General features: G+C 44.2%; 1 protein-coding gene across 3 annotated transcripts; it reads right to left on the bottom strand.

The window, feature by feature from the left end:
- Positions 1–2,662: 2,662 nt before the first annotated feature.
- LOC112961195 lies at positions 2,663–17,516 on the bottom strand. Of its 3 annotated transcripts, XR_003251956.1 has the most exons (6): positions 16,208–17,516; positions 12,218–12,466; positions 10,132–10,181; positions 9,342–9,544; positions 8,788–8,911; positions 2,663–4,098 (listed from the first exon to the last, which is right to left on the bottom strand). XR_003251956.1 is itself a non-coding variant. In XM_026056106.1 (5 exons), exons 1-5 carry the CDS (start codon positions 14,825–14,827, stop codon positions 6,202–6,204), a joined length of 597 nt encoding a protein of 198 aa, XP_025911891.1. In that variant the 5' UTR covers positions 14,828–14,868; the 3' UTR covers positions 2,663–6,201. The 3 variants fall into 3 exon arrangements, 2 of the variants coding, with proteins under 2 accessions (XP_025911891.1, XP_025911890.1); XM_026056106.1 differs by lacking the exons at positions 10,132–10,181; positions 16,208–17,516 and adding an exon at positions 14,795–14,868 and having other exon boundaries at positions 2,663–6,282; positions 9,342–9,451; XM_026056105.1 differs by lacking the exons at positions 10,132–10,181; positions 16,208–17,516 and adding an exon at positions 12,568–13,278 and having other exon boundaries at positions 9,342–9,451.
- Positions 17,517–18,123: the final 607 nt, after the last annotated feature.

Genomic DNA, 18,123 nt, shown 5'->3' with positions numbered 1-18,123 from the left:
GGGGGGAAAAAAATGGCTTGGGCTGAGCAGCAGCAAAGTGAGGGGTGGAGGGAGAAGGAGAAGGCTGGCAAAACAAACAAACAAAAGCCTGAAAATGTTCTGGGTTAACCCCAATTATGAAGTTCAATTTGAAACGAAATGTTTCGCATCCCTTTGCAACTTTTAACTTTAACTTCCTGTTTAGCTTTTTTTTTTTTTTTTTTTTTAAACCTTATGTCCTTTTCTAAACCACAAAAATCCAGTTCAAAAAGGGAAGGTAAAATGACTGGCTTAGGAGATCTTTAAAATAAATATTCTGGCATTTCTAAAATTCCATTTTGACTTTGTTTTTCTAATTCCCACCTCCTCCCCCACAACCAGGCACAGTAATACATATACTGTCTTCAGTACTAAACTCCCAATTTTATAGATATTCTTCTGAAAAAGCTGGCCTTTATTCACTTGCTTTCTCTGCTCAGRTTCAACACTGTGCAATGAATGGTGGAAACGGAGGGATTTCTAACATCTCACACATGCCCATATCCCAGGAGCAGGGTGCTGGTCTAGACTATTGCATCTGCTGGAAATGTGAACTACCTGCCTGTAGCAACCTGACAGTCCCAAGTATATTCAAGGTGACAGTTATATAAAGGGTATTAGACATGTCACAGAGAACCTTAGAGTTTCCATCCCTCCTAAAATGTATTTTTTCATAAAATTCCCTATTTTTCCATAAAAAATTGTTCATTATCTGAGAGACAGTTTTGTGCAGTTCTCTTGTCTCCTATCTAGTTACCCTTGTAGGTCTGTAAAGGCCACCACCGTAAATGTGCATTGGCTTTGTGGAAGAACAGAATAAGTCATTCAAGCATATACACAAAATGATTCTCTGGGATTTCAGTTACACATCACGTAGCTATTTTAATGTGGCCCACTGGGATAGGCAGGGGACTGGCGCTACACAAGGAAGGGAGGGAGCAGACTGCCAGTCTGGCAAAAAGACCTGCCTGATTCTTAGCATGAATTTTGCCTCTGCTTGAAGTTGCAGAGCATGTCACGATGCTGAAGGGCTTTAACTCTTCCTCCTACCTCCCTTTCCTGCTTGCCTCGCTGGTTTGCTTTCCACTTGGTCTCTCTAAAACCTGCCACAGGGTAAAATATCTTCAAATTAGCTTGTTGGCCTCTAGACTGCCCATCAGCTGAGACCAGTTAGAAATTGCATATACACACACACACACACACACACACAGAGTGAAACAAATGCTGCAGCCTTTCCATTGCCAGTCTCTGCCATTCTCTTGTTTTTGCATCACCTAATTAACTCAGGGTCCGGACTGCCGTTTGACTGGGTTTCTGTGGTGTGACTGGGCTGGCTTCACCTCAGCTGAGCTACTTTTGTTTTCCAAATATTATGAGAAGGGAATCAGGTCCATTCTTCTTCCCTGCTCACCATGGGCTCAGCGCAAGATGGAACTCTATAAATAACAATAAGACATCGTTACTGTCACAGCAGCTTTCATTTCCTGCAGCTGGAAATCTTATCCTCTTATTTTTCAAGGCAGGCCATCCAGAAAGACTGGATCTGGAGTCACTTCTCAATTTTCCAGGACAACACAGAGTTTGGATAGCTCAGGTCAGGTGAACGCATAGCCTGCATCACTGTTTCAAACCTGAGCTAGCTCCCACAAAGCTGTATTGGATGTGTCTGCACTGCACCCTCAGATTCCTGGTTTGTGTAGCCACAAGAAGAGCAGGAGAGACATTTTTACACATGATCAGGGGAATTAGAAACCCATGGCTGACTCAGTTTCAGCGGAAATTAGGTTTTTGTCTCTGCCAGGGYTTATTGAAAAACCCAGGCAAAGCAGGAGTTGGAAATCACAGCCACAGCCCAGAATCAAACCTGGAGCCTCTAGCACAGCTGCCCAGCATTCAACTTCTCTGTCCTGATTTCATCTCTCTCTCTCTGACATCTCTGCACGTATAGCCCATTACAGCACGTCAGCATGCTTCACGGAGGAAACTGCTCTTTGGAGAAAGCCCGCATGCCGCATGTAATTTTGCTGAAAGGCCAAGAAAACAAACCCCAACACGGAGAAGGAGAAATAACTGAATTGATTTTAACGAGAAAGGAGAACTGCTAGTGGCTAATGAGTCTGTGTCTGGATTCTGCGTTTTTAAAAAATGCCCCTGAGAACTTTGCTCATAAACATGGTCATCATGCGTGATCTGGAAATATAGTGAGAGCTTTGAATTCAATGCTGAGGGTATGCTGAAAAGGTCAATGATTTAATGGGCTGGAACAATTAATCTGGCACTTGTCTATACACCTGTCCTCTTAATGATTTGACATATCTCCCGTCTGTGCTCCCATCTGTCAACAATTAAGCTATAATTGGTGGAAATGCAATTTATCTCAAATAGAGTTGATTAGTTTTCCAATAGTGATGTTGCCAGTGTTTGGGAAGAACGCTGCACACAGAGAAGAAGACATGGACCAGTCAATCCATATCACGTACTGCACAGAGAAGAGACTCTGAGCATTAATTTATCAAATTACAGTGAACAAAATTTGCTCTTATGAAGCCAATAAAAACAGCAACCCTTCTTTCTACTTCTGGTGCTCAGAACTGTTTGATTATGCTGCTTTCAATTGTATTAATTCATCATAACCCCCAGAGAGGCAGACAGCAACTCATTCTCTTCTAATGTTTTCTAACATCCTTCCAGAGGCTGGAAATGAAAATGTTTTCTTTATTACTAAAGGTGAAGCTTCAACTTTTCTACAAATTACAAATCACAAATGATGGAAAAAAAAACAAAAAACAGTGCATGTGCTGCAACTCAGCAGTGAAGATTTTACAGAAATGTTTGCCTTTGAACAGCAACTCAATTTCAAACTCTTATTATCATCTCATCATTTTAAGGGTGTGTCGTGATAGTGAGCTATCCAGAGGATGAAATTTGCCACTCAACGTAGCCATCTACAACCGCAGTCTGTAGCACTGAGCACACACAGATTTAATGCAATTCACATGCAACAGAATCCAGTGTCTCTGTTTTAGCCGAGCCCCTCTGCCTCGACCCCAGCATCAAGAACGTGCATCTACATAGAGGCCATGTTTGCAGGTTTATACATCCCTCCCCATGCAACAATTTTTTAGAAGGAGAGATCATTAAATGGGGCAGTCTCTGCATTTCCTAAGAACCTCTGTGCTGAAGTGCAGTTGTAACATGAGCAATGAATACGCATTCATTTAGCAAATACCCTCTCTGGTCACAGCACTACTGGCTGAGAGAGAAGCGATGGCCTATTGCAGTACAGAACGGCATTTTAAAATCCACTTTGTCATTATCTGTACGGACTGGATGAAACTTGATTTCCTAGTGCAAATGACCATCATGTTGAATCCAACATATACCATCAGTGCCTGTGACCAAGATATTTCAGGTGTTTCCTCTTTCACGTACATGGGCTGGAATAGTGCCACATCCCATCTGGCAGGCACTGGTGCAGGATGAATTTTAAAGGATAACGACTAAGACCACGAGATGTTGAATTTTCTGGCCATGCGGAACAATGCGTGGAAGTAGAATGGGATTTGTCTGATGTAATTCTAGCTATAAAAGTTATGAAGCTAATACAAAGCACTCATCTGTTCAGTTTATAGCTCAGCATGTGACAGCGAGAGAAAAGGGAGGCATTTCCAGGGGATGACATTTCCCCCCTGTCTCGAGATGGGCTGAACTGCCCTCTGGAGAGGACACGCTCTCCCCACCGGCTAAAAAGGTGCTTTGTGACTACACAGAGGAACTGGGGATGAGATGCAGGATGCTCAGCCTAGATGCAGCATCTTCAGAGAATTAACGTTGTCATTTTTCACCAAATTCCAAAGAATGGAGATTTTATTTCGTTAATGATGTGGCCACAGTTATCAGCAAATGGCACAGCCCTGAAGTAAGGGTAGATGTAGGTTGGATAGACTGCTGCCCTGAAGCACGAGGGCATTTGATCTTCCCAGTGAAATGGCTGTAGGATGTTTTTGCTGCTATTGGTGATACGGTCAGAGCAATGCGAGATCCTTGTCCTTGAGCTCAGGATTAGCTGAACTGGTTTTGCTGAAATGTTAAAACAAAACAAGAATGCTCAGCCTGAAGCAGACAACTGAGCTGGGCAACATCAGCACTGATGGCTAATGCCTGGCAAAGTTATTTGCAATTAAACCTGCAGCTCATGACTGGAAATGTCAATGAACCTTGCCTCTGTATTCGAAACAGCAGAACRTTGCTTCAAAGATCTTACGGCCCGCGCTGCTACAACAGCTCTACTATTGTTCCTGAGCTGAAAAATGGTTTACTTACACTTATTCAAGAGAGGTGTTAAGTGAATACAGTTGAACAAAGCTGAAAGCCACACTAATTGGATCTCATCAAATAGTCTGGATTAACATGTTTATCTCATCTTCCTGGGCTCTGTCCCACCTGGTGCTCAGAATATTTGAACTCCTCAGGAACACAAGTTTCCAGCATCGTGCAACATCCCCTTCTCCCCCAAAACACACAAGCACAAGCAGACATACCATCATCAAAGGCACCGGGATATACTCATTAACCTTATTAAGCCTTTTATCTCCACTGACTCACTCGAAGGTGTGTGGCAGGCACCTGGGATTGTTTCAATCTGCTTACACAAAGCGGCAAGAGAAAAGAGCCCAAGAACATCAACTTGAGCAGCTCCATTTCATCTTGTACATGAAGATTAAAGTATTATCAGCAGCTTGAAAAATAGCAACCTTGGCAAGTTTTTGGTTGTCTAACTCGGTAACCTCGGATTACACAGCGACAGCACAGCCCTAAACCTGTCGGATCCCGACATTAGAAGCAGTGATTAAACCATCTGGGTTTCCAGCTTTCTTAAAATAACTCCAGATGATGGTGTGGAGGGTCATATGATAAACAGAGGAGGGAGGCAGGGCACACTGCCCAGTGGGCCAGGGAAGCTCTTCAGTTTTTCTCCCCTTTCCCCAGCAGGGATTTTTGGGCAGGTAAAACCATTTGGGCAAGTCCTGCTCCCATTCTCATGTTTCTCCCCCCAGATCCTCTTTCTCTTCCAGGCCTCTTCCCCTGCAGGCCATGCGGGATGCTGCCCTTTCTGGGATGTCCCCTCCTTCCTAGCAGTGTTAGTGCAAGGAGCTCTGGCCTAGGGGGTACGCCACCCACGATAGCTCCTGTTCCTGCAGGAGCAGGAAAAATGTTTATTCCTTGGTTAGCGCAAGGGTTGTAGGTTTTTGCCACCTACTGACATGTYGTGGGAATGTCTCATCCTGCAAATTCCTGCAGTAAGGCTGAACTGTGCACTGGCTCTGTGTGATAGTGCATCCAGCACCCTCCGAGAGGTTTTCCCAGGYGCCTCCTTGGCAGGACTCCTCTGTCCCAGAGCGAGGGTGGCAACGAAAGCAACCGGCTGGGGAAGCTGGTGCCTCCCTCCCTGCTCCAGGGAGAGCACAGACCAGCCACTCCATCCATCGAGGCAAAACTGGGGAGCTCCTTGAAAAATAACCAAGGACCTGGCTGTACACTCGCAAAGCAGAGAGAATAAGCTGCCATGTGCATAACAATAGCAGCAACCCCATAATACAGGATACATCCGTAACATGGCATAGGGATGGTAGAATCGTGCCTTTAACATGCGCGATAGATATCCTGCAGCAGAAGAGCTGTGCACCTTGCTTGAGCACTGCTTAAGCATCATTTAAATCCTGTTTCGAAGGCTGAAGCAATGCATGAAGCTAAGAGCGCTAAATCACTGCTCAGAGTGAATCTCTGCTTCCACAAGGGAGACAAAAGTGCAAACTTGTGTCTCCTGCCAGATTTTGGAATTAGGTGTCATCTCTGTAGCAGCACTTTTGATGGGGTTCTCGTCCTGTTACGGGGTTTCAGTTAAGCACAGAGAGAAGTTAGCTCAGCTGAGCTTAACAAATGCACTTGCCCTTGGCCTCCCAATGTCTCTTAACCAAAATACGAGCCTTTACAAAGTGTCCTCAGCACTAACAGATACCTGTGTTGGTCTTGATCGACCTTAAATCTGGGGAATCCTGCATCTGCTCAAAGCTGCTCTCATTTTGGTCCATGCAGCTTTCTCTCTCCTTCACTCCAGCCAGCAATGTGGTTTGCTAACGTGCACCCTGGACGACGGGATAGAGCAAAAACCTGTACGCATAGTTAGGCTGCTGATCCACTTTTGAATTTCCCTGTTATTATTAAGTTGCTCTGAGACACAGGAGATAGTCGGGCTGGTGTTAGCTGGTAGTCCAGGCAGACYGGAAATGACATATTTAATCAAAGCAGGTTTTATGCAGAATCTAATTTTCTGGGAACATCCAAAAATATTTTATCTATTCAGTACTCTATTTAGATGCCAGTTGACAACCGTGTTTCATTCCCATTCTTTTTGGGACAAAAGACAAGAAAGAAAGAATCAGTCTTACAGTTAACCCTTGCAGAGTACTCCTATCATTAAACTTTCAGGGCCAAATACCTGCCTCTTGCTGGTTGCCACTTGGTCCCAGTTGCAAACAGCACTTAAAATACAATCAAACTGCCTCGCGGCTTATGTCTATACTGCAGAAAAAGACCTGGAATAAAAACCAGACCGCCTTTCTATTTAACACACCAATCACCCCCTTCAGTTTAGACAAGCTGACCTAAAAATACAGCTTTTTGCTACACAAAGGCTCCCTTGTGAGACTTGGTAGGGCAGATTTTTCTTACAGTGCTTCTCTGTCTTTAAGAAAGATACTYGCTGAACACAGTCTTCCATCTCCTCTCAGTGCACACAGACAATATGAGCAAGCAGCCAGTGCCCAGCTTCACGAGAGCCGATAAAGGTTTGTTTGTGCGCTAAGCTCCCCCTTGCTTACATCGCTTTACACAAAGACCATGAGCACACTACTACTTCGCTATGAATGGAATTGGTTAAAAAAAAAAAAAGAAGAAGAAAAAAAATGCTTAAAGCTTTTATCCATGTCAGACAGCATTAGAACATGGCGCTAACACAGTTCTATACGTTTTTCCTGGTTTGATACTTAGAGAGGTGGCTATTTTTTGAGGAAAATCTTTCGTTTGCAAGTCATTGCAAAAAAAAATTTTCCTGAGAATTTTCCAGTCTTGAAAATCAAAATGAGCTTAACAGCAGGGTTTTAGTTTGTTTTTTTTCCTCTGTTTTTGATTTATTGAAACCCTAAGTTTTAGCAACGGCAACACATTATTGGCACTGTTTTGGTAAGGCTAATCTGTAATAATGATGTAGTTAGATACTACTAAAAATAATTACAAAGACGTGGATGAAAATATTGTGGTAAGCTGAAAAAAAAAAGCAAAAAACAAGCGGTCTCTTCGGTCTCTGAAAACAATTTTTGTAGTACCCCTTGCTTCCAACCATTATTTTGAACTTTTCTTACTCACGAGGCTCTCCAGATCTGCTTCGCTGCTGCAAGCAAAAGCAGCGAGCAGGAAGCAGAAAGACCAAAAACTTCCTGCAGACCCTGAATCTCCTGTGCTGAAGAATTATGTGCTAAAAATGAATTGTCTGGTCTCATTTCTGAGCTGGAGACGAGGGGCTGGGAACAGCCTAGCGCTGCTCTGGATCTCGATAACCACTTCCTCCTGTCGCTTCGGGCATGTTACATTGCTCTGCCCTCATTTATTTTTTTYTCCCCGGTTCAAAAGAAGATGATAGTTAATTAAGTACCTGCGGGGATCTTGCACAGCTCAGTTAATGCTTGGAAATTGCTTTGAAGGAAGACAGCCTCGTAGGGTTTCTAATGGTGAGGGGCTCCTCCCTTTCCTGTGGTTGCCTCCCCGGGGCAGGGACCAGTCCTGCCTGGGTGCTTGCAGCATCTCACACGAGGCCCCCRACTCTGGCTCTTGCACTGCTGTAACCCTCGGAGCACCCTTTCTGGGCTCCGCCGACCAGATTTCCCCGTGAAGTTCTCGTACACGGAGCTGGCTCCAGGCACAGACTAAAGAAGCCACGGCCTGGAGAAGGAGAGYGAGGAGATGGGGAAACAGCCCCGGCCCCGCTGCCTGCTTTGCTGGTGCCAGGGGCTCAGTCGGCCTGGCAGCTCCCGGGGGGCAACTAGGGTACCCGGGGTCGGAGGCGGCAGCACAGCCAGCTGGGTGCTTGCTGCTCTGCTCCAACTTCTTACCCCAGCTCTGTCCCCTTTCCTTCCTCTCCAAGAGTCTCTGTCTGAGCCTGCCTATGTCCAGTGTAGCAAACTTCAGGTTTCCCTCCATCTCAGCTAACGGCTGGGAAACCAGCCGAGTGTGCAAATCACCAGTTGCTCTATAGGCAACTGAGAGCAGTTTTGCAGAGCACCATGCTCTGAACTCTTTGGGTTTTGCTCTGAGATATGGATGCGGAAATACTGTTTTCATCAGTGAGCGTTTCTTCATGACTTTGACAAATTCCACCCCTCTTAAAGCGCTCCGTAAGGCAAAGTCTCGGGTGAACGCATGCATCAGCTTGTGTYGATGGGAGGCTGTTAATGACTTGCAAGAGCAGAAACGAGCTTGCAGCCTTGTGGCAGCACATGGCTTGTGCTGGTTGATAGCAGTCCTGATGGGATCTGTCACCTGTGAAGGTGACAAAGCTCTTCCCTTTAGGTAAAGTGGAAGAGCCTATGATTTTGCAGCTGTAGGATCAGATGTTTGGTTCCCTCTCTGTAGGACTGTGGCCTTTACAGAAAGGCAACTTCATTTCTGGACATGGAGCTCGAAGGACCTTGAAAGCAATGCATCTTAACTTACCAATGGAAAACAGATGTTGAGTTGCACATAATATAAGGTTAGCCAATCGTTTTCATTCTGTTGATTCAATTCATTGAAGATTTTTCCGGTCCAGGTATTTAAATTATAGAAATCAGGTCTTTGTCTGTATAAGAAGGAGAAAAATAATTAAAACCACCAAAACTTGGGAAAAAAATCTGTTATGAAAAACAGACAAGATTCCTAAGTWTCTGAGTTGGAATTAGGTAACTGCAGTGACAGAAAAGGCTTTTGTTTATAGTCAATAAAAGTAATGCATGTGGTTATGATGTGGAAATAGTTAAATGAAGAGATAAGACCACATTCATTTTCCCTGCTTTCAAGGGCCCAGATTTTGTAACTGATGTTCTAGTTAAATGCAGTAAGACCTGCTGTTGCGCTCACACAATGACCTGGAGAGGGGCACGGAGATCTGGAGCAGGCAGTGAATCCCTGTCAACAAAACCCTCCGAAGAAAATCATTATTATTAACCCAGCTGTGTTCAGGTTCAGGCCCCATGTTGGGAAAATAGCACCCCCACCGCAACCCTACCTACTTGTGCTGTTTGTTTCTTTTGTCTTTAAATGAAGTCATCTGCCTTTGGGCTTCATGGGAAGGATGGTGATTAAAGGCTATTTTGTAGGGACGCACCTTGGACCTGCAGCGCTTTTGCAGAGAAAGTTTAACAAAATCAGGAAGGAGGGCGTTATAAAATTCATCTCAACATAACAAAGCGCTTTTGTTCAGACAGCTTCTGTCCTAGGAAAAATAACGAAATGCTTTTAGGGCGGTATTTCCCCTGAAGTTACTTGCCTTCAGAGGCAGATTTTGCTAACCACATTCAGATTCTCCTGTTAGACAACGCCGGTGAATCACCGCTAAAGCTGTCTTGGCCCTGTGTGCTGCCAGGACTTCCACTCCCGGCTGATGCCTCCAGTGACTGCCTTCAGCTCCCTGAGCCCGTGACTATAATTGGATCTTTTTCTAGCCACTTCCTAATGGCCTGCTTTGATGTCAAAGCGTAACATGATTCAGCAGAGCTGGTTTCATTGATTAGCATACAAATCACGCTCAAAGACTGGATGCTTCCTGCACTTAATCATCCATYTGGTGCATTTCAAAGAGCTAAGGTCTGAGCAAGAAAGATGACATTTATTTAAAAGACAAACAGAAAGATCCCAGAGAGAAATGTAAAACAAACATCCACCCCCAAGCCCATGAACAATGTCGTCTTGGGCTTTCTGCCGAGTCTTTTCTACAGCACAGAAAGCACCAGTCTTGCTGACTTAAAAAGAGAAAAGGCTTTACTTCAGTAACAAACAAATAAATACGTATGAAGCTCCTACCGTTGAGGAGAACCATCCTTGCTTTCCGAAGGAAGCCAGTAACCCAACACCTAGTGAAGCAAACACATTACCCGGACAATCAAAGTCTGTTAACATGAAACYCAGCCTTTTCTTGCAGATAGAGATCTTGGGCTAAATGTGCTGGAAGATCAGGAGAGCAGAGTCCAGTTTGAATGCTTTCAAAGAAGCGCAAGCTTGGGTGGATGCTTCTTCTCATCTTCCCCCAGCCCCCCAGTTGACATTATCTGAGGCTATTCAGCTTCTGTCCAAGTTGCCTACCTGTAACATCTTTTGTTAGAGCAACAACTTTCCTAAAGATTTACCAATCATAGCTCCTTGGTCTTTAATAGCCAAAGTATTGTCCCACAGTGGTTTTCCAGAGTCCCGAAAAGTGATGTATGTGGACTTCTGCTCAAGTTCCCTTCAGGGGTCTCAGGAGGGATGTGAGTGCCACAGTGTTGTAGGATTGAACCAGCTAAAGTAAAAGTCCTGGTCTTTGTGAAGGACCTAAACATGAAGCCCTGAGCACCTGGCTCTCTACAAGCACTTTAGAGCAGACACGTGAAACGGCCAGTCACTTCTGAGAAATGCAGCCTGTGGCTTCTAAGGTGGCTCTCCCTACTTTAATGAGAAAGGGCTCTTGCACTAACTTTCAAGGGTTTTCTCCATTTCAGGTAGTTATGAGTGACTGGCCAGAACCAGACAATAACCCCAAAAGCATTCAAAAAAATGTGTTTTTTTCCAAAAAGGAAACAAATGAATTTTCAAATGAAAAAGTAGGGCATATAATTTCAGGTTTCCTCAGTAAAACTTAATCATATTTACTGAGGATTGGCAGGTGTGATTATTTCCCTACAATTAAACATGAAGACTTTTAGATGTCTGCTCAAATCACCTCAGAGGAGGCTCAGTTCTCTGCGATAGGTCACTTGGAAACAGAGCACACCTGGATACACAGCAAGGGAGTTGTTCTCTTCATCCTCTCCTACCCCTTCAAGGCTGGTTAATGGGGTCAGAGAATCAGGGAGCTCAGCAGGAGACAGGGGTAGCTGGAGGTCAGCCGTATCCCACGGAGGGACCGGCAGGCGCTTAAAACAAGCCATGGCTTCTGCTCTCCTATGTGAGGATGTGGCCTGTGAGACAAGGTGTAATGTCCCCTTCCCTGGCCACACGCATGTTGTGGCAGGGGACGAGGCGTCTGCATTTCAGCACCTGTTAGCACCATGTGAATGCTTCCTCCTGCTCCGCTGACCAGGTCCTGCACGGTGGGGCACAGCACTTGTCTCCCCACCTTAGCTTTGCTTTCCTTCAGCCTCTTTCTCCCAGTCACAGGGCCCTCAAGGAAGGTGGTGTGCCACCACCACCTCTCCACCCCTGCCAAAGGGGATGCATCAAGAATCCTGCCTGCTCTTCACCTCAGGACTGGGTCTGCACACGTCTGCATGCAGAGGTTGGTGGCAACTGCTTGAAAAGTCCCTCTACCTGCTTGCTGCTCTGCAAGAGTCTTCATTGCTGCATCATATTAGAGRAACAAAGGTTAATAAGGGGGGGCTGGGAGCCCAGAGACTCAAGGACAAATATTTTTCTTCCTAAAAGAGCTGCACACAAAAGTTGGGTTTAATCTGGGTTTAAATTCTGCATTATTTTGTATTACAGTTGGAGGCGAGCAGATGGAAACATACCCAGAGAGAGGGCAAAGTAGACATTTAGCACTGCCAGTGTTCATCTCAAAGCTGGACTATCTTTGGGTTAGGTTACTCATGATGGCTGAGCCACTTTCTCGGTTCCCAAAGCTGATATATAGAGGTCCACCTTTTCCTTCCCCTGCTCCCAGCCTTTCCTCCACTGTATGAACCCTTCCGGGAGCTGATTCAGCTTGCTAACCCAGTAGAAAATTACCAATACGATTTTGCTAGGTTAGTGAGTTGAGTCAGTTCCTGGGGACTTCAGTGAGCAGTGGAGCAGGCACAAGAGAGGTGGTGGAAGAAACTCTACCTGGCAGGCTCTCCGTTTGTTTTAAACCCATCATGTGCAACTTCACCCGAAGCAATGCCCTGAAGGTAGTTGCATGAGCCCACGCTCTTACCTTGTCTCTCTCCTTTTCCATTTCTCTCTCTGAAGAGAAGATGCTTTGGAAACATAAAACAGGAAGGTGTTTCTGGAGTCGTCCCGTCCAGTCCCTTCTATCAGAGGACCACATGGTTGGATAACTCCCTTCACAGAAAATATATCCTTGTAAGAGAAAAACTGAAGAAACATTCTGAGAACTGGAACTTCCCATTCCTCTTCTCACAGGGCATGGAAACAACAATCCTTCTGCCTCCCAGCAAGATGGCTAGAAAAATATAAACAGTCAAGTAATTTGTGATGTGGAACCTCTTATTATCTTCTAATAGCCTGTGCAGCACGAGCTTAAAAGCCAAACAGTAATCTGACCTTGCCTCTCACTTTCATATTATTCTTAAGTTTCTTGGTTGAGTTGAGATGTTTTCTCTCTCTCCCCGCATCTCTTTCTAAAAACTCTTCTCTTCCTCCCCTTCCTCTGAATTGGTCCTTCTCTTTGGGGCCCCTTTTCTTTAGCTGCTTTTCCACTCTCCCCCATGGCAGGCTACCAGCACAGAACACTGCTGGAGCTGACATTGCTCTGCACTTCCTCCAGAAATACTCCCATTTTAAGCAACAAGAAGTAACAACTGAAAATACATGAAGCCAAAAAATGTCAGCTGGAAGCCAAAGCCTGCAATCCATGAATGCTTCATGGAAGCTCCTGTGCAGGGTGTCAGAATCCTAAATCTCATCAGGCCACACTCACTGCAGGTCCTCTGTGTCTCAGAGGACAATAATCCCTGTATGGGCCCACTTGTGTGGGCCATCAATGCCTTTAAATCAAGTGGGATAATTCTAGGCTATTACAAAGGCCATAGCTAGAGCCTTAATAGCTTTTAGAAGATATTTACAAATTTCACAAGTATACTTTGATTTTTGTCTTCTCAGAGGATGGCACACAACACCTGGTCTGCAGTTAGGACTGCCTTTCCACCCTATTTCTGTTCTTCCCATGGGACCTGGTGTCCCATTCTGCACCAAGAGTTCAAGCTCTTCTGTTTAGTCTTCCTGATGTCATCTCACAGCCTTTCACATATCTCCTTTTAGTCACACACAGCCCTTAAATGAAGTAAGCACTGCCCTTTCAGTGCAGACCTGCTTGAACCCTCCACAACTGGCATCACATTTTCATGTGTTTAACTCAAGGGTTATCTGTAAAATCCTTCCTGAGACTCAGGCACAATGCATACATGTGCAGGAAACACAGGAGAGAGTTCATCGAAAACTCCACACCTCTGATTTTTCCATTGCTGGCTTCTTTTCCCCTAATAGCTCTCTGCCCCCCTATCCCTTTTACCCACCTCTGCCAGCTAACATGATGGGTGGGTAACTAGGTAYTAATTATCAAGGAAGAGTCTATTTAACCAGATTTTGGGTTAACCCTTGTGTGTAATGCATGTGAAAATACAGTACTTGTTTGTTCTTGCTCTCCATCCTCTGCCCTGTAGTTACTGTTTTATCCATTGGCCTAGCCTTGTTTACCTGCTTTTTCTCCTCCTGCATATTAAAAGCCAGGCAGAGAGATTAGACCTGTATATCCCAACCTTCTCTCGCTTCATTTCTCTGTAAAGCTCTTATCAGTCAAGCCAGCAAGCCCAAAAGGCTGTTGCTACAGATTATCCACTTAACATACATGAGCTGGATTGTGCAGGTAGCAGCTGAGCATACTTCCAGCAGAATCCAGACGCACCATAGATACTCCAGGTCTTTGAAAAGCAGCCTGGTAATACTTGTGCAACTAGGTAAGAGTGGTGTGGGCTGCAGCTGTGGGAGCCAGCAGACTGCAAACCAGCTCGAGCTCAGCTAGCAGGCATTACAGAGCTTTTCACAAGGGGAACATCTTAAACTGCAGTAACTTATGTTTTTAAAAGGTGCTCAGACTTTAACACGGAGTAAAAACTAGCTACTCTTAACGAAACATTTCTCTTAAAAGGGCCAACACCTTTTGCATGAGGTTCATACCCTGACATTTTTGAGTGAGCTCTATGAATTCAGAGCAAGCACTTAGAGAAGTTTGAAACCCACCAGCACTGTGCACATACCTGGTGCTACAGCCAAACTGATGGTGGTGCATTTGTGGCTGGAGCAGGCAAACAAACCTAAATCAGCTAAATTAAATATGCAAGCCCAGTGCTAAAGAACAGTCTGAAAATTCACACATGAGCCTGCAGCCAACCGGTTGGATGTCAGTGGGAAAATCTTCCCTTAGCCTCTAAATTAAGAAAAAAAAACAAAAAACACTATTTATTTCTAAGCAAGTTGAGCTGGTCTATGGAAAAGTGAGCTGCAAGCACCATTTAAATCATGCATAGCCTAAGGTTTAAGAAAGGTGATTTTAGCTTTCATTCACTACTTAAATCTATGTGTGTGTAGGGATAAACMGGCATAGGTTAGAGTGGCATTGTAATATGTAAATTTTGGGGAGGAAATTCAGCTTGCCAAAAGTACTAGGAAACTAGCAGGTTTCCAAACGAGATTTCATTTCCCAGTAAGAGGATCTGCAAATTTATGTACACCTGATACAAGCATGAGTGGTGGTGGTGGKGGGGGAACCCACCTCTTTTTTACTCACTACCACACTCTTCTTCATGTTGCCTTTTGCAAACGACTCTGTCCTCCACACCTGCTTTAATGCCTTCTCAACACCTGGGTCTGCAGGCACCCCAATGGGCACTTGGGCTGCTTCAACATTTAAAAGCTAATTTCTGACATCAGCAGTAGTATAAATCTCTGTTTGCTTTTGCGGCCATCCAGTGAGTACTAGAAAAGGAGGAGATGCAAAGGTCTTGTGGGAAACCATTTCCAAAGTCCATTTGTGGTGAGGAACTAGAGGTTTCATCCACCGGACATTTCTGTCCAGCAATGCACTCTCCTTTGCCTCTCCCTCCCCTTCTCCCACCCACATCACCGCTTCAATTGAACTGCCTTAACCTTAACTTAATTGAACTTAAACTGTATAAATAAAAGAAAGCAGGAGAGAGGAACTGGAAAACAGGAATAAATGGGGAAAATGGCCATATTGCTTAGAGTATCTCCAAGGCTGTAGTTCCCTGATTGGGGGGACCTTCTGCTGGCAATGGTGACTTGTGGGGAGAAATTTCTCAGGAGCAGTGTTCCAGCCAGAACAGCTGTGCTATATCTGCGCCAGTTCAGACATGCTGACCAAAGGTTCAGACACAGTAACCAAATCACCTGTTCTAAAAAGGTTTCCAAGAGCTACCCCAACTGAGGTAGCCTTCTGACACAGCTGCTATTTCAGGTGACCATGGTGTGCTTTATTAAAGTTTTGTTACTCATAACTTACTGCGGGTCACCACTTTCACCCAAAGTTCTAATTTTAAAGAAAAAAATGGTTTCTGCTTTGTGAAGTGAGGCAGTGTAACCTTTGGGCCAGCTCRGAGTCACAGAAGTCAAAGGCCCTATCTTATGTGTCAAGACCAGCATTAAGGATTAACCCTTATGGCTGCATAAAGTCCACAGCAAAAACTGCTTTGGTACAAGTCCATGAGATCAGCCTTTTGCAATAACTAAGTGCAGATAATGGGTTGCTTATTAGAGAAATTTTTGCTTTGTTTTTTAATGCATTTCCCCCACCAACGTATGATTATGTTGTTTTAAGTAGGCTAATGCTAGCTGAAATCATTCTTTCTGGTATAGAGAGAAGAATGCGGAGGATGAAAACGGCAGGTTTTCTAAGGATACGAACTCACGTTGTATCACAAGCCTCACGCCTGGATCAGAATCAAACCACCCAACTACTCCAATGTATGACGGCAGGCCACTGAAGAGGCAGTAATTCTGGCTTCCAGAATTTGTGCATCTCAAAGGTTACCAACCACCAACACGCACAGACTCTCCTGCCTCCGCAGTTTCTCTCTTGACTGTGGAAGGATTAACTGCAGCTATTTCCTAACTTGCCTTAAAGCAGTCTTCTGATGTTGATTTCATCCAAGTGAATGCACAACCGTACCATGCTCTTTTCAGACGGGTGAGGTGGTGCAGGCTCTCTCTGCCATCTCTCAAGTAACGCTGTCCTTGCACAGCATCAGCGGGCTTCCAGAAGGACCATGAGAAAACAGGGGATGCTTCAGAAGCAACACCATTCTCAGTATAAAATAGCCGCGGCAGTATGCTAGATTTCCAACACTCAGTAAAAGCAGGCGGTTTTGGAGCCAGATACCTCAAAGAAACCTCAAAAAATTACCTTTGGATATCAAGGATCAGCAACTTGTGGCTTAATGAAATTTAAATCTTTCTGGAAACTATTTACCCAAGAAAGCTTACTTACAATCACCTGTTCCTTAAATATTGAAACGCATTGAAAACTTAAAGTTTGCAAGTTCAAATGGCAGTGGAAGAGCACTGAAGCTGGCAAAAGATGTTTAAAAAAAATGTTTTTCCAAACCATTGATTTAATTTTTATTTTCACATTTGGAAGTGTTTACCAAGTTCTTTAGTTGGGGGGCAGCGGGAGAAGTCACTTCCAAGATTTACAAAAATAAAAGAGTTCTTTCTGTAAGTTTCAAAATGTTATTAGAATTCCAAAGTCGGAAAAAACTTTCAGAGTACATTTCTTCCAAAGGACTTTCCAAGAATGCAGAGTTTACTGCACAACGGTCTCACAAAGAACTACAGAATTCTTACTGAGCGAGAGAAAAGTTATTTCGACATGAACAGAGCCAAAACACTGAAGTTTTACATTGCAATAAATGTATTTTTGATATATTGTGATATATTTGATTGTATAGAGAATATATAGAGTATATTTGATTGTATAGAGAATATATAGTGCCAATTAAATGCAGTCTCTTAATGTATTTATGTAGATGTGCTCTACATATTCCATTTGTTGACTTGCATATGAAACTGTTCTAGTGATTGTTGGCTCATTGACAGTCCAGAGATTGCCAGATTTTCAATTTTCACTTCAATAAAACAGAAACCCCCAAGGAGAACACTTTCTCTTTTTAATATCTAGTTCTGTTTTGCAGGAAAAAAAAGAACTTCTTTTCCAACCCCAAGAGAGCAATGTTTTGAATGTCACTTTCAGATAGCGAGATAAAATCTCTGCAGTTTGCAGAAAAGGACTCTGACTGCCATTTGTGGCTCGAATTACTTTCCAAATTATTTATTTTTTACAGCTGTTTACATTTGCAGACTGGCCCAGCTCACTAGTTCCCAACGAGCTAGTTTTAGAGCTGTGAAAACCCATTCTGTGCCAGCCATGAGAAAGACTTCGGACTCTTCAAGCAGTACATTTGATATATTTGCCACTGCTAATCCTGAGACAACCTAAAGGCTTCTGATCAACTCTCTTGTGGGAGGTGAAAAAAAAGTATTGAAAATTGAAAATCACATTTTCTGGCAAATTCTATCAATAAACAGCAGCATCAGGCACAGATGGTGCAAGCCCGTAATTGGGCAAAGGCAGGTTTCTACCTGCCTTGCCATTCAGTCCCTGGAAAGCGGCAGGATGCTCAGATCCGCGCGCAGCTGAGTGGAGAAGGGAGGGGAGAGGAGCCTTAATTGGCCTGAAGAGCGGCTGCTTTGCGTCTTAATATAATTAGCACTTACAGCAAGCTCTTAGGCTTCAAGTCAATGAGCTTGGAGCACACTCAGCTGAACTCAGAAGCGACACATCAACAATTTTCATCGAATGCATCAAACTCGGAGGGCGCATTTGTTTGTTCTTTCCGACATTAAAGGCTAATTTTGATTTACGCTAAGAGCCTTTTCCAGCGCTGCCATCCCTCGGGAGAGCACTGCGGCAACCCAAGAGCATTCAATCAGTCCTCTGCTGTACGTTACTCACAGGAAGGAGCACGTTCATGTGGACAGAGCCCATATTCTTGGAAAGAGTTTGCCCGGTGGCATTAAAGAAAACAA

The sequence above is a fragment of the Apteryx rowi genome, unplaced genomic scaffold (genome assembly GCF_003343035.1).
Source record: "Apteryx rowi isolate R43461 unplaced genomic scaffold, aptRow1 scaffold_13, whole genome shotgun sequence".
NCBI lineage: Eukaryota > Metazoa > Chordata > Aves > Apterygiformes > Apterygidae > Apteryx > Apteryx rowi.
The sequence above is the reverse complement of the archived record's forward strand: the minus strand, read 5'-3'. Positions and strand labels throughout refer to the sequence as shown.

Coding starts and splice junctions, on each gene's coding strand:
- LOC112961195 (XM_026056105.1), bottom strand. CDS start 12,879: ATGGATTGCAGGCTTTGGCTTCCAGCTGACATTTTTTGGCTTCATGTA. Junction 12,467..12,567: donor ATATGAAAGTGAGAGGCAAG/GTCAGATTACTG, acceptor ATATTTTTCTAG/CCATCTTGCTGGGAGGCAGA. Junction 8,912..9,341: donor AAAAGAAACAAACAGCACAA/GTAGGTAGGGTT, acceptor CTTCTTATACAG/ACAAAGACCTGATTTCTATA.